This window comes from Urocitellus parryii, chromosome 1 (assembly GCF_045843805.1).
Source record: "Urocitellus parryii isolate mUroPar1 chromosome 1, mUroPar1.hap1, whole genome shotgun sequence".
Taxonomy (NCBI): Eukaryota; Metazoa; Chordata; class Mammalia; order Rodentia; family Sciuridae; genus Urocitellus; species Urocitellus parryii.
In genome coordinates, this window is record NC_135531.1 from 283,632,278 (window position 1) to 283,655,349 (window position 23,072).

At 48.7% G+C, this 23,072-nt stretch overlaps 1 protein-coding gene across 4 annotated transcripts in view; it reads right to left on the reverse strand.

Moving 5' to 3' along the window:
* Hdlbp (high density lipoprotein binding protein) overlaps positions 1-23,072 on the reverse strand; it is a 53,708-nt gene that overhangs the window by 24,782 nt on the left and 5,854 nt on the right. For 3 of the 4 annotated variants that reach the window (XM_026414764.2, XM_026414766.2, XM_077791344.1), the window contains exons 2-4: positions 3,922-3,986; positions 2,215-2,327; positions 349-506 (exon numbers count right to left, since the gene is read on the reverse strand). In XM_026414764.2, the coding sequence (XP_026270549.1) occupies positions 349-506; positions 2,215-2,290 (234 nt within the window). In that variant the 5' untranslated portion in view covers positions 2,291-2,327; positions 3,922-3,986. Of the gene's footprint in view, positions 1-348; positions 507-2,214; positions 2,328-3,921; positions 3,987-7,661; positions 7,763-23,072 lie in introns of those variants that run through there. The other variant, XM_026414765.2, reaches the window with a different exon arrangement.

A 23,072-nucleotide genomic window follows, 5' to 3' on the forward strand; every position in this document is an offset into this window, starting at 1 on the left:
GTGATGGAAAGAAGGGTGGCCAGGTGCTTGTGAGCACAGAGGGAGAATGCCTGTCAAGGCAGGGCGGTCACTCCCCACCATGGGCAGACATGGATTCCTGTGTAAGCTGAGGCCCACCGACAGCTCACAGTCAGGGCACAGAGGGGAGGGTATGTGCAGCTCAGGAGAAGCAAGACCAGCACCTGAAGGCACTGCTGGTGTGGATAGGTAGTCAGCTCCAGCAGGTGGGAATGAGAACTAGACAATAGTGGGGGCAGTGCATGGGGTACGGCGAGGTGAAGAGGGTGCCTGCCTTCCATGAGACTGCTGTCCCCTGCATGACCAACAGCAGGGAGCAGGCAGACCCACCTGAGTGATGACGGAGGCCTTGATGGGCCGGATCTTGGTGCTCCAGGCTCCGGCAGGTTCCTGGGCACTGTCCAAGCACGCTGCCTTCTCAGGAAGTGGGGGGAAGGCATCCTTATAGGTGGGAGGGTCGCTCTCCTCTTCTGAATTTAAAGTAGCCACTGGACCAGCCATCACAGATTAGAGGAAGAGATGACTTTAGTGAACACACTGGGAGGGTTCCAGTGGACACCTTCACCGAGATGCCAACTGCTTGAGTAATATCCGCCACCTCCTCATTCCCAGGAGAGGAAAGGCCCAGCAGTCATCAGCCCCTCTCAGTATGTGAGCCAGACTGGGCCAGAGACTCCCGATCCCTGACACTAAGTCTTCCCACCTCGACGCGGTCTCCTATGAATGGTCAGCATGGTGACCATGCGCCCTACTCCCACACTGGGGCCAGTGAGCCCCTGAAGGCAGAACTTGCCACAGATGTTTGCAGATTCTGACATCATGACTGTTGACTGTGACCGGCACAGAGCAAACAGAACAGTGCTGCCCAGCATGGTCTGCAGCAGCCACCTTCGAGATGGGCTCCAGCTGCCTTTACACCATGGTACACAGTGCTGAAATCAATTCCAGTGGGAATAACTTTCTCTGATCTCCCCCAACCCAAAGCAGGAACAGTAGGACCTGCAGAAGGTAGTGTCCCTAATCACTGTGGCTCTTGTGGTCTCTGTTCATGTTTCTGTCCCATTAAGCATGATCTCTGTGGAAGCAAGGGCATGGCTATTTTGGGCTCTCCTGAGCTCCCAGAGCAAGGCCCCAGGAAAGTACCCAGTGTACAGGTGCGCAAACGCAGACACACGCACTAAGTAGAAAGACCTTAGGCCCCAAGCATTCAGAACCAGGGGAGCAGCAGTACCGAGGGCCCCATCCCCTGATGGTCACTAGAAACGGACATTCCAAGTATGGTCAGCAGGATCGAGGCAGGGATTTTAAATTTTAAATAATTTTAAATGCAATAAGTAACAATTCAATTACTGAAAAACTTTAAAAATGTCTTTAACAACTTGGAGTAAAATGATCTGCTCTTTAATAGAAAATTTTCAGAAATTTAATTCAGTTAAAGGGTTTTAATATAATTTAGTATTCAAATCAAAATGTCCTATAGTTATAAATACACACCAAATTTTGAAGGAAAAGAAAAAACATGAAATGTCAGGTTTTTCTTTTTCTTCTACATTAAAGAAATGTTGGAATGGATATTTTATAACATATTGGGTTTTTTTTTTTTTTTTAGAGAGAGTGAGAGAGGAGAGAGAGAGAAAGAATTTTTAATATTTATTTTTTAGTTCTCAGCGGACACAACATCTTTGTTGGTATGTGGTGCTGAGGATCGAACCCGGGCTGCACACATGCCAGGCGAGCGCGCTACCGCTTGAGCCACACCCCCAGCCCAACACATTGTGTTAAAATACATTTAAATCAGTTTCGCCCATTCCTTTTCACTTGCCGTGGGTAGGAAGCAAGACACAGCTGTTTGGATGACCTCCCCTCCCCAGCCCAGAGTGCCCTGGGAGCTCTGAGGGGTGTGGCATCCCGTCTCCAGCACAGTGTGCAGCACAGAGCTCTGTGCTTCACTGCCAGGATGCGGTGCGCACAACTGGGACAGCAACTCTGAAAAAAGATCCCGGTGGTTACCAGAGCTCAATTCAATGAATCTGCCAAAGGCTTGGCCTCTCCTGTGCCTGGCCAGTTACACCTGCACACCCAGCAATGCAAAACAGAGTGCATGGAATGGGTAGGGCAAAGACCCTTCCAGAAAGACGTGGGATGTGGCAAGCTTTGCCAGGAAGTTAGCAAGAGGAGACCCAAAGGAGCTATCACCTTTGATTTGCTGCGGAACCAGTCCACTTCGGTGTTCGGCAAAACTCTCTTGTGTCAAAACTGCAACGGAGCTCATGGTTGATCTCACACCCACACGTGATCCGGGTAAGCCACTACAGTAAGAAAGGGGAGTCAAAAAGAGGGAAAGTCAAAGCTGACACTCAACTGCCTCTGAGACAGTTAACCAAAGGTTTTTGTTTTGTTTTGTTTTTAGAGAGAGAGAAAGAGAGAGAATTTTATATTTATTTTTTATTTTTCTGCGGACACAACATCTTTGTATGTGGTGCTGAGGATTGAACCTAGGCTGCACACATGCCAGGCAAGCGCGCTACTGCTTGAGCCACATCCCCAGCCCAGTTAACCAAAGTTTTAACTAGGGTTTTATTTTCATTTGCATTAAAACTACAACTTTTATTTTCTTTGTAATCTCTGATGTGAACTGATTCCCAAACTCTCACCAAGGGAGAACAGGAAAAAATAGGAGTAAGGCAGGTTTTAGGACAGCTGGTCAACTGTCCTCCCAAGGGAGCCTTCTATCAAGGAACAAAGCTCTGGCAAAGAGCTGCTCAGGGTTGGAGAGACTGTACCCACCTCCCCACTAGAGCGGCCACCCAGAGTCTGCACCATCCCTCACTCAGAGCCCTGGGACTGGTAGCACCTGTCCCTGGCTGGCCCATTCCCTGGCACAGATGGCACCTGAATCTTTCTCCTCAGGCTACCTGGACCTCTCCACTCATCTGTCAGTGTGTTCACTGTGTGCCTCCTGACATTACAGGGTGCTGCTCTGGATAGTTGCTACAAAGAGCCATAGGATACCCAGGTGCTCATTCAGGGCCCAGAAGAGCCACTCCAGAGTCCCAGGCATGGCAGGAATTAGCCGCCTCCATTCTCTGTGGTGGTCACCCAGCAGGTGCATATATGGTGCTGAATGTCCCTGACACCTGTGACTGACTTTTCTCCTCCACTGTCTCCCAGGTATCAGAGAGACACAAAGGAGGGGAGAGCCTGGCTCAAAGCACAGTCCTCAGTAGGACAGCAGCTCTAAGGTGGGAGTGCCTGCTTCCCTCTCCTAGCCCAACACCAGGGAGTACCCTGCTACACGAGCAAGGCCGTTTTTGCCACACGCTTGGACCCAGGGTCTCACATGCGTCACCTTTGCAGAAAACAGGAGTGCCAAGTTAACTTATCATGAAGGAACAAGGTTTTGCATAAATTTTACAACAAAGATTTCTGCCCAAGTTTGGAAAATTAAGTTCTGCTTCCTAAAGCAAAATAAGATCCAAATTTGGATAATTCTTTTTTTTTTTTTTTTTTTTAGAGAGAGAGAGAAATTTTTTTAAAATATTTATTATTATTATTATTATTACTTTTAGTTTTCGGCGGACACAACATCTTTGTTTGTATGTGGTGCTGAGGATCGAACCTGGGCTGCACGTATGCCAGGCGAGCACGCTACCACTTGAGCCACATCCCCAGCCCAAATTTCGATAATTCTTAACAAATATAATTCACATGCAAGAAAATGAGATTGAAAACAGATGGAAGGCAGAGAGCACCTCTGAAGAGCATGTGCCTCAGACTGTGATGCTGAGAGGTAAGTCACAGAGATGGCCGTTCAGGAGAGGCGCCGCCGAGGACAGAAGGCACACAGGGCCCTGGAGACACCTGCCCAGCACCTGACACTTTGGGTGGTAGAGTCAAACTTACCAGCAAAACGGTCGGTAGCCAGAAAGTCCGTCCCGAGGCCGCCTCTGTCAGCCTGCCAGCTTTTACTGGGATGGGATACGATGGAGAGAACAGAGAGAAAAAAAAAAAAAAAAAAAAAAACAGAAAAAAGTTACTTATTCACATCTTGAAGCCAAGATCCGAGCATCTTCTAGTGAGAAAGGCCAGAATCTTTTTTACGACGTGGCTGTTGAGACCAATACTCAGGCAAGCTGCAAGCTTTGCTCTTAGGCCATTAGTTTTGACCCAAACACCACATGAAACCTGACCCACTGCACCTCTTCTAGGACCTGAGGGAGTGGCCACCGAGTGTCAAAACTTAGATCTAACCAGTTTGCAGGAATATTCTCACAAAATCGACAGGCTCTCCTGAGGGCCAGTCGCCCTTCCTCTACCCTCAGAGCCTCTGGGTCAGGAGGGTGTGATGCTGGGCTATGGCACAGGACAGAAGAGGGACCTAAGGGCTCCTGAGCTTCCAGGTAACCCAGAGCTCCTGTCTTTTTAAGAATTCTCAGTTACTCTGCAGTCCCTTTGTTCTTGCCGTTATCCTGTGAAAGTCCTTCAGGCCCTTCTAATCCACTGAGGATTTAGAAACCAGGTCATAAAATCGCAGGACTGGAAGGAACCTTCAAAGGCCACTGGGGGAGGACCAAGAAGGACCCTGTGAAGTGAGAGTCACAGCTTCCACACCTTGCGGGGGGCTTGTGGGTGAGCGACCCCACCAGGTAGGCCACCTGACTGCATACATCCCCGTGGGCTCCTGAACTCACAAAGTGGGCTTTACGGTAGGTGTGAGCCCGAGTCCAGGAGGAGAAACAACAGCAGAAACAGGACCATTCTGTCTGACCAGAGAACAACTACAGACTCGCGAGAGAAGTGAGAATCAGGGTCCCAGGCTCCAGTAGAGGAGGGGGACTCGATGGCGACTTAGGCCCAGGGTTTGAAACATAGGCCAGAGGCCATAGTCCCTCAGGGAGCCCTCACATTAGCCACACAGGTGTGCCCTAACTGAAGGAGGGGGGACAAACTGATTGGGAATATTTTATATAAGAGTAGCATCGCAGCTAGGGATGTGGCTCAAGCGGTAGAGTGCTCGCCTGGCATGCATGCAGCCTGGGTTCAATCCTCAGCACCACATACAAAAAAAAAAAAAGATGTTGTGCCCGCTGAAAAACTAAAAAAATAAATGTTAAAAAATTCTCTCTCTGTCTCTCACTCTCTCTAAAAAAAAAAAAAAAGTAGCACCAACAAAATTCTAATTTATAAATCTTTAAGTCTAAAGTGAAGGAGAAAACCTGTTAAATTATGAACAGTAGAATGTTCATGAGTCACACCTGTTCCCTGAGGTTCCCAGGGTCTGGCCAGTCCATGCAGAGCCCTTCTAAGAAGATGGGGTGCTCTGGACATATGCCTCTGGCCCCTGCTCCCACCCGTCCTGCAATCTTCCTGCAAGCTTTGCTGTCGACCGGTCTGGACTCCCACATGAGGTCATCCTGGTTCAGGCTCTGATGTCTCTTTGCTCCCTTCTTCAGTGGTGGGGATTAAACCCAGGGGGCCTCCTTTATGCTTGGGAAAGCTCTCTACCACTGAGCTGCATCCCTGACCCTTTTAAACATTTTAAGACAGGGCCTTGCTAAGTCACTGTGACTGTCCTGGAGCCTGCAGCCCCTTCCTGCCTCGGCCCCCAAGTGGCTGGCATTACGAGTATACAACTGCATCCAATTCCACTTCTTAAGCCCAGACGCCCACACCTTACCAAGCCAGATTGGTCCTTGTGACCTCAAATTACACCCACATGCTTACGTCGGTGCTGCGCTGACCATCACCCTGCTTTCCAGGACTGGGCACATCTTCAGTGCCTGTGACAGCCACACAAGCTTGAGCAATGTCACATTAGCTCTCACCGACTGCAGCACAGAGCTGTGCCTGGTGGGTCCCAGCTGTGTCCACTGTTAGTCTCTTCCACACCGTCTGGAAGTCCATCCCATCTAGCCCTTCTGTGGACTCCCATGTCCAAGTGGGTGAGAAAGGAGCCTGCACGCAGCTGAGCCATTTCCAGGGAGAATCTGAGCAGGGTCCCAGAACTCCCCAGTGTGCAAAGGCCGTCGGCTGCCAAGGACAGCAGAAGAACCTCCACAAACCTCCAGACTGGTCTGACAGGACACCGTGGGGCCCTAGCCTTCATATTTCAAATAACCATTTGTCAGAGCTAGAGGTAAATAGATCACAAGCAGGGATGTGTTTAATAACCAGGGCTCTGGTTCCATCCAGTAGGTGGCTGTTGAGGTCCAGCGTCAAGATATGGGGAAAGCTGTGACTTCTTCTCCCTTTGGGTTAGACAGAGAACTGGCCTCCTCTCTCTCCTCACTCCACTTCCCTCAGGATCCTCACAGGGCCCCAGGCCCTCAGCACCAGCACTGCTCTGAACTACTTCTTCCACAGGAAGCTGGGGTCCTTCAGAAATCAATTCTACCCAATGCAAACCTCAAACTATTCTTAACCTGCACTTTAAAGTTTTGTTTTCAAGGATGTGAATGTCATAGCAAAAAAAGTCACCACATACAAATAAATAAATATATAAAAATTAAAGATATTTTGTCCATCTACAACTAAAAAAATATTTTTTAAAAAGCCACATCTCAAAATCCAAGCATGCAGCTAACAGAATCAGAACCATTGGAAGAAAGGCAGAAGCCAAGAGCTTCCTCCTTTATCCCAAGAAAGGGGGTGGAAGAACATCCAGTGGGGGCCACAAGGGAGATGGAAGTGAGAAGGCACGGGAGACAGCTGGGAGATCCCGGGAGGTCTGGCTGGAAACCTGGCTAACAAGCAGACAGCAAGGAAGGATTTAACCATAGAATTGTGTTTACTTCTCAACAAGGAAGTATCTGAGTGCCAACTATCTGTGTAAGGGACAGGCGTCTGCAGAGAGCTCCTGAGCCATGCCTCGAGGGCCTTCTGTGTCAGAGACTGCTGAGACCAGCCACGGTGTCTGGCGGGGTGGGGGAAAGCACCAACCCCCTCCAGCAGAGATAAAGCTGCTTACTTTCACGTCCTCTGAAGTCTCGCAAGGAACGTATTTTTCAAAGTACCCAAGACCACAAACTCCAGAATAAATATAAAGTCCTGCTCCACTGAAAGATCACGAAATCCAAGTCTGCAAGCAGTGGGGGCGCAGGGTGCACAGGCAGGCCGGCGCCGTTCTACCCAGCTCTGGAAGTCAGACCCGGCCAGCGGAGGAACTTTCGCAGATGCCACCTCAGCACGTCCCTCCCACAGGCCACGAGCGCCCGCGGGCGGGGACAGGCTTAAAGGGACAGTATCCCACTCGGCCTCCTGGCCTTTCATCCAAATTCGGTATTTTTCCGTAATGCATTTTTCACCCGCGGACCCTGGGGCGCGTCCAGGTCGCGCTGGGCCGAGGAGCCCGAGCCGAGGAACCGAGGAGCAAGCTGCCTGCCCGCCACCACGTTGCTCGGCGCGGCAGGTGGAGGTGCGGCCCGGCCGGGCGGCCCAGGGCAGCCGGCCCCCCGCCTCCCTGCCCCGCGCCCCGCGCCCCCAGCACCAGGCCCAGCCGCCAAAGCGCACTTGGGAAAGTTTCTGCCGGCGCGGCGGCCATGCGCAAGGACACGTAGCAGCCCCGCCCGGGCAGGCACGCGCAGACCCGGTCAGGGTCCCGGGGTCCCGGGGTCCCGGCCCGCGCCCCCCGCCCCCGGCCTCACTCGTGGTCCCGCCGTCCGCGCGTCGGTCCGCGCCCGCTACCGAGAAGCCGGGACGCTCGAGGCGCGGCGCCCGGGCCGCCGCTGCTATATAGGGCGGCGGCTCCAATCCCGCCGAGACACGTCAGACCGGCCGCCCGCGCCCCGCCCGCCGCGGGGTCCCCGCGCCCCGGAGTCCTGGCCCGGCCGCCCGGGCGGCGACGCGGCCAGGCCCAGCAGGGCGAGCGCACGCAGGGCCAGGGAGCGGGGTGCGGGGGCTGCGCCCAGAGCCCCAGGCTCCGGACTTCCCCGCACGCACGGCCCTCCTCCCGGCCGGCCGGCGCCGGGAGGACAGGAGGGGAGAGGGGTCAGAGTCCCGGAGACTGGGCCACACTCGGCCCTCAGGTCCAGCTCCTCCACACCCTCACTTCTAGGAAACAGCCCACTCCTTTCCTCAGCCGCCAACTCAATCCCCTCCAAAAACGTGAAGCCCTCTTCCTTCGTAGCGCGCAGATTCAGGGCCCTACCTCCACGGACCAGCAGAGCCCGGGTGCCTGCGGCGTGGCCACTCGGCAGACACACGGGGTGGGGGGGCGGGGGCAGCAGAACCCCTGCCCTCGCGGGGCTTCTCCTCAAGTGGGCAAAGAGCTCACAAGTCCGGCACCCCGCGTCTACTAAATGACAGACAGCTGAAGACGCTTACGCAGACGCCAGCGTGCCCCTCAGTGTGCTGAGGTGGCTGTGAGCGCAAACCTGCTGAGGTTCAGGAGGTACCCAGGGAGGGGTCAACAGTGTGAGAGCACTGCTGCTCAGGAGGAGGGAAAAGGGTGGGGCTTTCCAGCAGCAGAAGGCAGGATACCCTGACATTCCTGGGAGGGCCACAGTGGCCTCCTATGTGCTGTATGGTCCACTCGAAAGCTGACAGGGCTTGCCAAGGGTTAGGGAGCACCAAGAGACTCCTCACTAACAGGAAAAGTAAGGAATGCTGGGAAAGCCAACGGCAGAGCTCTCACTGTGCTGGGGCCAAGTGTGAGATGCCCTGGACAGGAAAAAGGAGAGTCAATGCGCTAGAAGTCAAGGTAACTCAGGATAACTGGCATGAATGCCACAGCACTTCCTGGTGTAACTCCGGGAGGGGAGACCACCCTGTCTGAGGCAGAGTGAGGCCAGGCGGCCTGGAAAGCAGTACTATGCTGCCAGGTAACATGGGGCCCAGGTGACCCCTGGCACCAAGGCAGACTTGAACACTCGGATCTGCATCTGCGTTGTTCCTGAGGCTGCAGAGCATCCTCCCCTGGCTCAGCCAGCAGCAGTGACAACAAACGTGGTGTCCGCTGCCCTTTTGTTTTTGAGGGTCCAGCACTAGGAGGAGACGAGGTGGGCCAAGGGGACAAGCCTCAGCAGTCGGCAGGCTCACTGTTAGGCATCTCCAGTGGTCCTAGGAAGTCCACGCTCGGAGAAGCTGGCACCTGCTTGGCTCACTGAAGAGATGGTCACAAAACAGGTATCTGACAAAAGGTACTGTAACACCAAGTACTGAACCTGTGACACACACCCCAGGCTGCTTCTGTGCTGGCAGTTATAACCAGCTCTTCTTCCCAGCTGGTTGTAGTGCACTGAAGCCAGTAGTGTAGAGAGTGGACTTTAGGACTTGCACATCCAGCGATATTCAGACCAGATGATGCTAGACTTTCTGGCTATCTCAAAAGGCGAACACTGGTCTGTGGTTTGTGTTCTCAACACTAACGGGACAGGGAATAAGCTTCTGACCTGCTCTTGGTAAAATATTAGAAGACACAGCCTCCTACCTGCCCCCCGCTCCTGCCAAATCACGATCCTCAAAAAGGGCCGTACCCTCAAAAGAAGTGGGGGGCAGAGAACAGAAAATCCCACTGAGCACAGATATACCTAGCCTGGGCTGGGAGCTTAGAGTATCTCAGAAGCTAGAGACAGGGGACGGGAACTCTACAAAGGTTTGGGCTCAAATCCTCACCATCCCTTTTGTCCAGGAACACTTGGCCCAAACTGAGAAATTAAACTCGAGAAGGAATAATCCCTCATACCAGGCTGAAATGGAATCCACATCAACCCAGCGAAGCTGGAAGTTCAGAATTCCACAAGTAAGATGGGGACTGGTGGTGCAGCTCAGTGGAAGGGTGCTCTGACTCAACTCCCAGCATTTCTCTCTCCTCTCTCTCTCTCTCTCTCTCTCTCTCTCTCTCTCACACACACACACACACACACACACACATACACACACATATACAAAAATTTTTTTTCAAATCAAGACAAATGAAACTAGACTCAAGAACCTGAGCTAAACCAGACACAATGGCATATGAATGTAATCCCAGGGAGGAGGCCAGACTCAGCAACTTAGCGAGACCCTGTCTCAAAACGTGAAAAGGGCTGGGGTGTGGCTCAGTGGGAGAGCACTCATTCAGCACTCCCTCCTCAGTACCACATAAAACAAAAACATTCACCTATTCCAAAAAACAAGAGAGAGTCTGTGAGGGCAAAGTGCTCCACACCAAAGCGTACTCCAGCAGTCAGTACCAAGAGACAGGGGGGCTTGGCACAGTGGGGTCTCCCATAGAGAGTGGTAGGAAGTCAGGGCAGAGAAGCATCTGAAAACATAGTCAATTACATGTAGAAATTCAAAATATAACTATTCTGACCCAAAAACTCCCATTGAGGATTTCTAACATGTATGGTATGTGTAATGTAGCATTTCTGCACAATTGAAAGACACATCTGTGACGTCTGTCAGTGGAGGACAGGATGCACAAGAGGCACAGAAAGAGTGTCAAAACTGACCTCCAAAGGTGACCCACTGAAGGACCAGCTCTCTGCTCCGGGGAACAAGCCCACTGATGCCTGCCCCACCAAGAGACTGCCTCCTGGTGTGCCATGCTCTGGGTCCTCCAGGGATGTAATTTTGACAACCACTGGGGAAATCTTTAAAATCTCAAAGACTTTTACATTCTAACTGCTTGTTAAGTTTCTTAAATTCTTGAACAACTTCAATTAAAGAAAACGAACATCAAAAATCCTAGAAGACTTATAAGCTTGGTTTTTGTAAGAAAACAAGTAGACACAACCAGCAGCCCCATTTCAAGTGGGAGGCTGGAGGTCTCAGGCCTCTCGGACCTGCACCTGGTGCTGCCCAGCAGGCCAGATGTGGCTCTGTGCTGCTGACTGGGAGACTAGGAGCATGGGGAGCAGCACCTGGACTGCCCACCCACACGCTTCCCATCCAAGAAAGTGTGCTCCAGCAGGCACATGTGGCTGGCACGCGGTCTGTAAGGAGCCAAGGCAGCTGAGTGCCCCTGTCTCTCAACAGAGACTTTTTCCCAGAAGAGATGCAGTAAGACAGTCTCGAGACCTATTTTCTTTGCTTTAATAGACCATGTGCTCAACAAGAACTCAAGTCGAATCTCACTGCTGTGAGTGTCCTTGCAAGGGACTGGTGACTGCAGAAAGGCTGGGAACATGAAGGGTGGGGACAGCCATCACCAGAACTGTCTGTGAACATCTGAAGAGGCAGCAATGCCCTGTCCAGACATATTTCACCTCCAGGTGCCTGGAGAACCAGGGGGCAGAACCACAGCCCACCCAAGAGGGATGCTTCACGGAGACTGTTCCTCTCACACGGCTCCTCAGGGGCTCCTATGCCTAGCTGGTCAGATAGACCACCACCTTGATCCAGGGAAGGGGGCTTCCAGCAGCTCCTGGACATAGGCACCACTCGCATCATGCTCACACCAGGTCCCTGCCTCAACTGTGACGGTATTTTGGGAAGAGGAGGACAGCAAGGCCAGGACTGGGGCAGAATGGCTATAGGGGAGGGCTTTCCCCTAGTTCTACAATTACAGAAATACTTCTAATCTTCTTTACTATAAATCCCATTCAACTACAAGAAACAAAATAAAAAGTTTGATCAAGTGCAACAATTTATACTTGAAGATTCTTTTATTCCCACTTTCCCCCACAAAGTTCCATGAGCTACACTTAGCTCATGTTTATACAGAATTCTGCTAGGGGTACAAAGCTGGCTAAAGCCATGGGGTGGAAATACGTAAGAATCTGAAAGATTAATCTTGGGATCTGTCCTATCCAAATAGGAACATACCACTCTTCTACAAAGATGGAAACAAATATCAGAAACCAAATGTCTAGTGTTCTCTCCAGGGTACAGAGCACAAAACACTCAGGGTGCTGGTGCCTGTCCCTTCTAGGATCACCTTTCCATGGGCCATGCTCAGGGACGCAATCTCACTGCTAAAGGAAGAGTCTAAACCCCTTCCTGAGATGCACATCTCCAGGAAGAGCTGATTCAACACTGAACTGCACAAACACAGTGCAGCAGCTAGACCACAGCAGAACAGAGTCCCCTCTCTGCCTGATGCTGCTGAGGTATTGCCTCAGACCAGGATGCAGCCACTTAGGAGAAACATGGATATACTGCTAGGAGCAGGACTTGGATGTTTTATCTGTCCAGTGAGAAGTCTGGGTGGACCAAGAGCAGACTACAATCCCTCCTAGGGGAAAACCAGAGCCACATAAAAAGAAAGAAGAGAAAGACTTCCCTGTGGCTTCACAGGATCAAGGAGGGAAGCAAGCCGCAGCACAGTGAGGACCAGCAACCAGGGAGGAAGGAGCCCTTTCAGCAACCATGGGCAGATACTAGGCCTCAGGTTGGGGGAGCTGGGTGCAGGAAACTTCAGCGCGGGCAGAAAGGTGATCTAGTCAGCAACTGAAGAATGAATTTTATTTATTATTACAACTGGGGGGTGTGTGTGTGTGTGCTACTAGGAGTAGAGCCCAGGGTCTCCCGCATGCTAGGCAAGCGCTCTACCACCTAGTTACATCCCTGGCCCTGAAGAATGAATATTAGGAGGACAAGAGTACAGACAGGAATAGCTGATAAGTATGGAAACAAGACAATTCTAGAAGGAGCTGGAATGAGTAAACCATAGCTTGTCCACCAGTTAGGCGACACTCAGCACAAGAGGATGCCGCCTTACAACTCTGTGCAACCTCCTCAGGGCACAAGGTCAACGAGCAGGCACACATTGCACCACCTCCTTGAGACAGCAAAGCAGAGGTGCATGTATCTCTCCAGGGTACAGAGCACACAACACTAGGGTGCTGGTGCCTGTCCCTTCCAGGACCACCATGCTCAGGGATGCAATCTCACTGCTGGAGGAAAGTCTAAATCCAAAGGAACAGAAGGAAAGCACACTCATTTGCATATACCATGCTGCACAGCTCTACTGCTACAACTACATAAACCACAGAAAATCAGACTCTAAATCAATAAAGCAAAACATGCTCCACACCTTCATCTTGATGATGGCTATACAAGTGAATTCAGCCAGTGAAAATTCATTGTGGTACATACTCCAAAGACTTGCATAGCTTTCTGCATGTTTACTGTACTCTAAGGTGATGTGGAAATCAAGCTTATATCATTAAGAACAAAGATTCTCAGGCTGGGGATATAGCTCAGTTGGTAGAGTGCTTGCCTTGCATACACAAAGGCCCTGAGTTCAATCCCCAGCACCAAAAAAAAAAAAAAAAAAAGATTCTCAGTGTAAGATACACACTGACACAAAAACCCTATAAATTCTTATTTGAATTACAAATATCTACACTTATGATGTACTTTTTTTTTCTCCTTTAAAAAAATAGGGCTGGGGATGTGGCTCAAGTGGTAGCGCACTCGCCTGGCATGCGTGCGGCCGGGGTTCAATCCTCAGCACCACATACAAAAACAAAGATGTTGTGTCCGCTGAAAACTAAAAAAATAAATAAAAATTAAAAAATCCTCTTAAAAATAAATAAATAAATAAATAAAGGGCTTCCTAAGATGTTTACGTGAAAAGCAGCCCACTGGCAGTGAGTGCTACTGGCTGCAGACCGTGGGGGCCATCACCATCCCCACTGAGGGAACCAAGGCCCCTGAGGCACAGGGGACTCTAGGTGCGAGCAGATATGGTCAGGAAGGGCTGTCCTGCTGTGACAAAAGAGCAGGGAAGCAGCCACAGACCAGAAAACAGGGACTAGCTAGCACAGCCCCCAAACACAGCTGTAGTGGTCTGGGGCACAACTATCTGATCCCCAGCCAGTCCCAACTGCAGAAAAGAGCCACAGAACACTCGTTTCTTCTTCCTCTCCAGGAGAAGAAACCAAAGTTGACAAAGGAAACTGCCCTTCTGTAAGAATGCCAATCAATAAATATAGAAATAAAATTAGAAAAATCTTCTCCTTGCAATTGCCAACTGTGAGCTAAACAGTACAGTCCAAAGATATCCAAGTCCTAATTCCTAGAATTTATAAGTATTACAGACAAATCAGGAATCTAAAGATGGGGGTGTTATCTTGAAATTATGCATGGGGTCTAAATGTAATCCTAAGTGTCCTTTATCCTTTACACCATGTGCTTTAATGGAGAAAGAATGGCCTTTACAAACTGGAGAAAGGACAGGATGCTGAGGTCCCTACAGCCCTCAGAAGGAGCCAGTCCTAGTGACGCCCTGACCCTAATGTGAATGGCTGCAATAGAAAATACACTAACAAAATAATGAACAAAATAACACACAAACGCCTATTGGACCTATTAGGACATTGACTGATGTGCAACTCCATGAAGGATGGAATCCCTGCTGACCCGGCATCTCTGACCAGTCCTAAGAACAGACCTCTCACCCCATGGCCAATCACAGCAGGAGACAGCACTACTGTGCAGCTCTTGATGCCCTCCATTAGAACAAGGACAATCAGACCTGGCTACTAGTTCCCAGGAAGCACCCTGAAGAGCTCTGGACAAGTCAGCCCAATCCAGAAGTGCCTCCCACAGCACAGAGGCCCCACTGCTTTCTTAAATGACATTAAAAACAAAATCAGAAAAAAAGGTAAGGGATTTGTTTCAGCTTTTCAGAGAGGGCCTCAGAGAGACTTAAAAGGCTTAAACCAAAGCAACATGAAGACCTTTGCATTTTGTTTCAAAGTGTAAATATACTTATTTTGTGTGACATTTGAAGAAACCTGAAGATAGAATAAATATTAGATGGTATTACAAAATACAATCCATTGTTTTGATATGACAATGGTATTGTGGTCATGATTTTTTTCCCCCGTGGTGCTGGGGATCAAACCCAGGCAATTTCTCTACCACTGAACTTCATCCTTAGTCTGTGGTTAGGGTTTTTTTAAAGTTCATTCTACTAAAGATACACAATGAGGTACTCAGAGGTCATATAAAGTCTAATATTTGCTCTTAACTCAAACCAAAAACACAAAGTATGGGGTGAAGGGTGGGGCATTGGGAGAGACAAAATTGTAAAATACTGAAATTGCTAAGGCTGGGTGATAGGTATTATTTTTTTCTGTTTTTTTTTTTGTTGTTTCAAAGTTTTGAAAAGGTCTTAAAAAGAAAAAGAGCAAAGAGCATTCCCTGCCCACGTCCACTGGATGCTGCTAGAGCTCTACTCAGAGGGTGAGTCAGACTCCTAAGTCTTACTGTGAGGAAGAAAGAAGATGAGAAAACTGAGCACACAAGGCAAAGTGGAAAGAGAATGTGGAAGAGAGTGGATTAACAAAAAAATTGGTAAAGGGAAGATGAAAACTCGCAGAACAACAGAGTGGTCAATTCAAACCCAAATCAGTTTCTCTGAAAAAAGCAATCAAAGAGCATTTAACTCTCTAGTTTGACCAAGTAAAGAACTCAACAGATCACAACGATACAGTATCATCTTTTCCTGGTTCTGAAACAGCGTTACAAAGGGTAGTAATTATATCTTCTGGAGCTCCTAAAGAAATAAAGAGCTTAGTTGCCCCATGAGGGCCTCACAAATTATTTTTGTATCTCAGTAGCAGTAATTGGGTTCTGAGCCCATTAGGGGACCAATAACTGTAGTCAAGGGGCCAAGGGGATGTGGCATGTCTATGAGCCACAGCCAACCAGCATCCACTCATGCAGCTGAGCCGTTTCTATTCAAAAACATGGCTTGTGCCTGGTGGAAAGGAGGGCTCCCCAGAGGAGAGGAAGGGCAATGGTTTGCCTCCCAAACGAGTGAAATGCTTCGAGAAGATCACCAACTACAAATCACTTTACAAACATAACTAGCCCAGTCCATCACAACATACCATGATGCAATGTTCTGCTCTAGGGATGCAGCAATGGCCTAATACCAGGAATGCATTCTTACAACTAAAAGGAGTGTAAATACACATCCATCTGTAACTGAGTGCCAAACATGGAATCTAAGGAGACACAATTAAGCAAGGCAAATCCTATTGATTGTAGATGACCATGTACTATGAGACCCTCTAACATTATGAAGTCCTAACAGCTCTGGAAGTTCTGAACATCGGCCAAAGTGCCACACACACGCACAAATGCAGGGACACACTCACAGAAGGCTTGTAGAAGATGCCTGCTCTCCTTCAAGCCCTTCTATATCTCACCCTGAGAGGCTTCCTGAGGCCACCTAAGATGTCAGGTCCTCAGGCCTGGAACTCCCATCATCTTATCTGAAGAAAGGTCTTTTCCAACATGAATAAGTGGAAGATATTAAGGCGAGACAACCTTGGGTTATTGGGGTACTTCCGAGAGACAAAGGGCATGAGGACACGGGAAGGAGAAAGTCCTGCAGATGGAGCCAGAGACAAGTGACATGGCTACAGGGAAGGTGGAGGGAGACAGCAGCCTCTCCTGGAAGTCTCCTGAGGAAGCACGGCCTGCCAGATCTCAGGTTCCTAGCCTCAGAAGTGTGAGGAAGCAAACTTCTGTTGTTGTAAGCTACCAAGTCTGTGGCAATCAATTATAGCAGTTATACAAAACCAACAACATCTCAGCAGGATTCTTTTTGTGTGTATGTGTATGTAGTGCTGGGGATTGAACCCAGGGCCTTGTGCATGTGAGGGAAGCACTCTACCAACTGAGCTATGTCCCCAGCCCAGGATTTTTTATTATCATTATTTTTACTGTAAAAAGATTCTCAAATTCACTATAAACAAAACCAGTATGGAAAATTTGGGGCGGGGTGGTGGGAGAGGAAAAATAAAGAAAAAAGAAAAGGTGTGGGATTTACCTAAACTTAGTGAAAGTATACTATAAAATAATGTTAACCAGTACACTTAGTGTTATTGGCTAAGAAAGGCAAATCAATGAAGGAAACAGACCCATGTATACCTATAAGTTATTGATTGATACAAGTACCATTTTTAATCAACAAGGATGTCCACATATAACTAATTAGAATTAAACAAAACAAGGATGTCTATGAGCAGAACTGGGCCAACTTGCTACCCATTTTCCAAGGGAAAAAAAAATTATCCCTACCTCACGCCATCCTCCAAAATAAATCTGAGTAGATTAGAGATCTGGATGCCAACAACCAAACTTTGAAGACCTGGGAGACTGAAAAGGAAAACCTGTGACTTGGTGGGTGCAAAGTGTCATCATGACACAAACTGCAAAATCAACTTGAGAAGATGCTGATTCACATGACCATGTTGGAGCTTAAGAACTTTATACAGAAAAGAACAGCTAATACAGAAGGGTATAAGTGGCGTTTTCTTGCTTGATTTCAAAAACACCTCAATAGGCTAGGACACAGACAAATAAGTGGCAGATAATTAACTGGACTGCTGTAAATACAAACTGCCCCAAACACATGAACGATGTCCAGCCTCGAAAGGCAAATGAATTCAGTGAGTATGCAGTTTCCGTTGATTTTTTGTGGTACTGGGGATTGAACCCAGAGGCACATTACCACTGCAATAAGTCCCTAGCGTTGCTTATCTTGAAACTCTGTCTGGCTAAGTTGCTGGGATTTGGGCATACCCACTGGTCTGGCCCCATCATGCCGTGTTTGCAACTGTTAAGGGGAGAGACCACTCAATTGGTGAGGGTGTGCACAGTCAGAAGTTGACCGAAAAACATGTAACACAAAATACACAAGCAGCTTAGCAATCTTAAAAACAGCCACTTGTCAAAAGAACCTATAGAAGAACACAGAAGGACAGGTGTCACAGTACAAGGCAGCTCCTGGGTGCACTGTGACAGACACAGAACCAGGACGAGCACCAGTGGGCACCAGTAAGGAGGGATAGCTATGTGCAGGACACTAGGCACTGTCACTAACAGCAACGCGACAGTCCCTGCAGCAGCCTGGAAGGGCATAGTTTGCTGCTGTGGGCAGCCTGCAAAAGGTTGGTCACTGTTGAAAAGGGAGTTGACCGGGGCTGGAGGTGTGGCTCAGCGGTAGCGCGCTCGCCTGGCATGCGTGCGGCCCGGGTTCGATCCTCAGCACCACATACCAACAAAGATGTTGTGTCCGCCAAGAACTAAAAAAAAAATAAATATTAAAAATTTTCTCTCTCTCTCTCTCTCTCCTCTCTCACTCTCTCTTAAAAAAAAAAAAAGAAAAGAAAAGGGAGTTGACCACTAAGGGAGAAACACAAAGAGCACAGGTTGAAACCAGGGTTACTGGAATGAACTTGTGTTTTTCAGGACACAGAAATATAAAAAGAAATAGTGTATCAAAAATACACTCACACATGTATATGTGGATATATGTGCACACACACAGGCATATGCACACACTGTAACTCGGCTGGCTGAGAGGGCTCCAACAACCCTGCTTCTCTGAGGATGAAATACCAAAGGAAGCAGGCTTCCTTGAAGAAGAGGCAGACAACAGGTGTGGAATAGGAAAAGGACAAAAGGGCCCAGAAAGGCTGAGGTACCAGAGTGCAAGAAGAGAGTAATGGGGACATTAGAAGGACATGGGCTAGCTTGAGAAATATCAAAACAAAAGGATGACAGTAAGAGACAATTACCCACTGAATGAAATGGGAAGCTGGAGTCAATCGGTATGATGCAAGTGAAGGAACTGAAGGCTGGGCTTCCCGCCACATATTGAACAAAGACTTCACAGTGCAGAGGCCTGGCAGGGATCACCTTCTTGAAGTGAGCAACGCTGGGCCACCTTACAGGCTGCAGAGAAGAACCCGCATCCAACAGACACAAACCCTACGTATGGTCAAAGGGCCACAGCAGGCCAATCCTACCAAAGGGGAAGTCCTGGGAGCCATTCCAGTGTGCAAGGGACCAAGGAGATGTGACAACGACATGTTAACAGACAACTCTACATTGTGGAGAGGGGGACTCTGAAGTGAGCAGGCAGTAAGCATGTTCATGCTGGCTGCACGCGGGCAAGGACAGCACCTTGGTGCTGCACGGGGAGAATGATGCACCCACTCTGCTAAGCCCAGTGAGTTCAAATAATCAAAAGAATTAACGGAGGACGCATGCTACTTATCATCAGAAAAACTGAACACCTTAACTCGGAATTAAGCACTTCAACATAGGTGGTAGCTAGGGGCAGGACACTATGCATTCTCACAGGGATGGCAAAGAACAATGGCCATTCACGTTCAAAGTGGAAACCCAGTCATGGTTCAAGGCACTAAGACCAATGTGCATTCCACCCATGTTTTATGTGGTGTAATGTGCAGATACCCCAAGGAGCTAGTCTGTCACCCAATCACTTTGCCAAGTTCATGAAAGTAGATATTTAAACCATCAGAATGTGCCAAGGAAGTCACCGAGAGCACAGCCAGATGTGCAGAGCAGCACACCTGAGATAATGTCAGGGTCCACGTGAAGGGCCCTCCACCCTCTCCCAGGAGCAGGGAAGACGTGATGTTCCACAAGAAGTTTTAAGATGCTGAATCCCAGACGTGTCACCCGGGGGGGGGGGGGGCGCATCCCAGTGTTACAGACTCATGCAGACTGCCCTCAAAGACAGCAAGACCCACCCTTCAGGGAGCCTGCAGACTGGACGACCCATGGTGGTTGTCCTTGCACATACCCCTGCCACCTCAAGACAGCAGGCAACCAGGCAAGCACCAGTGCACGCTGGAGGTTCCTCATGCACACCAAGGAGTTCTGTAGAGGCGACAGCAGCCTTCAGCAGAGCCGTGAGCCCAGCGGACAATAGAATCTAAAGATAGGTAAGATCTGATGGAGGAGAAGAGAGCCGCCAGCATATCAGCCCTTCACCTGTCTTTCCTGCATACAGATCTGGCCCTGAAACTAAGCACAGCTGAACCCCAAAGAAATCAAGATTGGGGGGGGGGGGCAATTCTCACATAGAGTCCTGCACACATGCACTCTCTCCAGGTGGCAGCATCCTGGCAGTTAATCAGCATCCATGAACACCCCGCACATGTTTTTCAAAGGTAAAAGCATCCTTCACAGAGTCCAGGGAGGCCCAGCTACAGTCTAACTGCTGACTCTCCCCAGTAACACCATCTCTTCCTCCCTGCACTTACCAATCTTAAAGGGACAAAACCATGACCATCTCTGCCACCTGTGTGAACTAGGAAGACCCAACTGGGTCCCCGGTCTGTCTCTTGGTAGCCTGGGAGCCCCGGCAGAGCCCAACAGACCTGCTGAGCTCACTGTGTAGGCAACACAACAGGGAACTTTGGTCTCTAGGGCTGGCAAGTCAGTTCCCAGCACAAGCAAACAAATCAAAATAGAAACCTTGTTTCAAAACGAAAAAACTATTCTTCAAATTGGCCTTTCAAACACACTGATGTATATATCACTGCTTCAAGACCATCTAATTAATTAATTTTTTTAAAATTTTTAAAAGTCAAAACCAACTACAACCTATAATTCCACTTGAAACATCTCTGAGCTAAGTACAGATATTATTAGAAAGCTTATTACTTAAATGTGAAATCAAGAGCCACATACAGGGGACAGGGGACACAACCACACCTGCCAGGATGTGGAGCATGCCCGGCCACTGAGAAGCTGCTTGTTGCACCAAGAGCACAGGAGCACAGTGCATCCAGCCAAGGCACCATTATGCCACAAGTTACCTGACAGGTGAACAGTATTTTTTTTTCCACATATATTTTACACTGTTTAAGGTAAACAGTATTTAAAAATTTTTTTTTTGATTAATAAAAAGTTAGGGGGCTGGGGTCGCAGCTCAGTGGTAGAGCACTTGCTTAGCACATGCAAGGTGCTGGGTTTGATCCTCAGCACCACATAAAATAAATAAAATAAAGATATTAAAAAAAGTTAGATGGGGCAATAAGTTTCTTGCTCTATATTACAAGGCATCAGAAACCACACACTCCATTGGAAGGGGAACCCCGAGGAGCAGAGCCACTTTAGCAGGTGACCACCAAGGACACCCAAATCCAGCCTCTTCTAGTGACTGCTTCTCTAATAGTTACTGTGCCACTGTTTCTCCCTCGCCTCTCTGCGGCAGGACCAATGCCCTCTGCACTGCATCCCCAGACCTCTGCATGGCAACCTACTGCTGGCTGGCTCCCTGTAGACCTGAGCTCCAGGGCTGCTCTGCCAGGCTGCTATCACTGAGCCACAAAGGACAGCTTTCCCACCCAGAACACCAGACAGGGGAGCTCAGCCAACACACCCTCATCTGCCTGACCCCCAGAGCCCTCCCATCCCAGTGACCAACCCCAGGCACCAGGGCCAAGTGTTGGGCAGGCCAACGCCTGCACAACCACTCATGTACCCAGAGCACTCCTGGGAGGCACTGAGAACAGCATCTGCAGCAGAGAAGATGACATGCAGGCTGGTCCAGCCAGCAAGCTAGCTATGCAGGAAGAGCCTGTTTGCACTGTCCAGGAAGACAGCAAGTCCTGCAGAGGTCAGGGCTCCTCCAGCACCAAACACTATGGTAGGTCCTCTCTCACCTGGCAGACCAAGAACAAGAACCAATGTTCCCTGGCATAACTGCAGTCCCCAGCCTAACCCATGGCCAGTGAGAGGATGCCACAAGGTCAAAAGAATTATGCTAATGAAAATGACCAGTAAAGAAAGCAGAAAAGTGGAAAGAGGCATCACTCAACCTGCTGTGGAAAATGGCACTATATGCCATTGAGCAACATGGCTCTCAGCCACAGGAGTGGCCAAGGACAGCAGGCCCTCAATACTTAGCAGGGTCACAGAAGGCACACAGACCAAGCATATGAGATATTCATTCAATGATGGCCTAAGAGCAGTATGCTGACACCAGCCTCCAGACTGGATTATCTCCACACTCAGCGGTTCCCCAGAGTTTAAAAAGAGCATCTGCATTCTGGAGCCTGACATAATTCACCCAAAAGTCAGTTGAAGGACGAGTGTTCAGAATATTACCTTTTCAGCCATCTACACTACCCTGGTTATCCTCCTAAAACACGTGCAGGAACAAGTGATTGGAAGTTTGGGCAGCTCTATCTGTCCTTACCCTGCATGAGGCCTCGGGCACTGAGGGAGGCCTGGATGTGACAGGGCTGCATTAATGCTGGCTTAATACTGATATAATTAATACATTAATACCACAGGGTGTTTGCTGTAGAGATGCTTATCAAGAAATGAGATTTTTTTTTTTAAAGAGAGAGTGAGAGAGTGAGAGAGTGAGAGAGTGAGAGAGAGAGAGAGAATTTTTTATTTTTCAGTTATCGGCGGACACAACATCTTTGTTTGTATGTGGTGCTGAGGATGGAACCCGGGCCGCACGCATGCCAGGCGAGCGCACTACCGCTTGAGCCACATCCCCAGCCCCAAGAAATGAGATTTTTAGTATAAAAATGATAAAATAGAACTCCATAAAACGTAATTGGCAATCTTCACCTCCCTGCAGACCCAAGGAAGCTGTCCTCTAAGAAATATCTCCAAAATAATTTTAAATCTTTTTTCAATATTTTCTGGACATATATTAATACATGGCTTCAATAAAAACAGGATCTTATTTGCACTGTTCACCACCTGCCACACCTACATCCATTTAAAAATAGGGCATGGCCATCTTTACAAACTTTACATAAAATTTTTCCTCATAAAAACTGCATGTTGAATGGAGTAAGCATAATTTTTAAAATCCCCTACTAATGGGACCTCTGAGTTTTTGTTTCCTTTTCTCAATGTTTTAAAATAATAATTTAAAAAAAGCCTAGAAGAGGGCTGGGGATGTGGCTCAAGCAGTAGTGTGCTCGCCTGGCATGCGTGCGGCCCAGGTTTAATCCTCAGCACCACATACAAAGATGTTGTGTCCGCCAAAAACTAAAAAATAAATTTTAAAATTTCTCTCTCTCTCTCTCTCTTAAAAAAAAAAAAAGAGGTTAGAGATTATCCAGCTTGCTAAGGCTTAGCAGCTAGTTAGTGTCTACCTCATTCAAAGTCAACCTTCTTTCCACTGTGTCAAACTGAGTCTTTAAAAAAAAAAAAAAAAAGGCTAGAAGAAAATTTGTTTTCACTTGGGCCTGAACCTCCAAGGATAAATTCCTGAACATATGATTTCTTTTTTTTTTTTTTTTGTGGTGCTGGGGATTGAACCCAGGACCTTGTGCATGTGAGGGAAGCACTCTACCCACTGAGCCATGTCCCCAGCC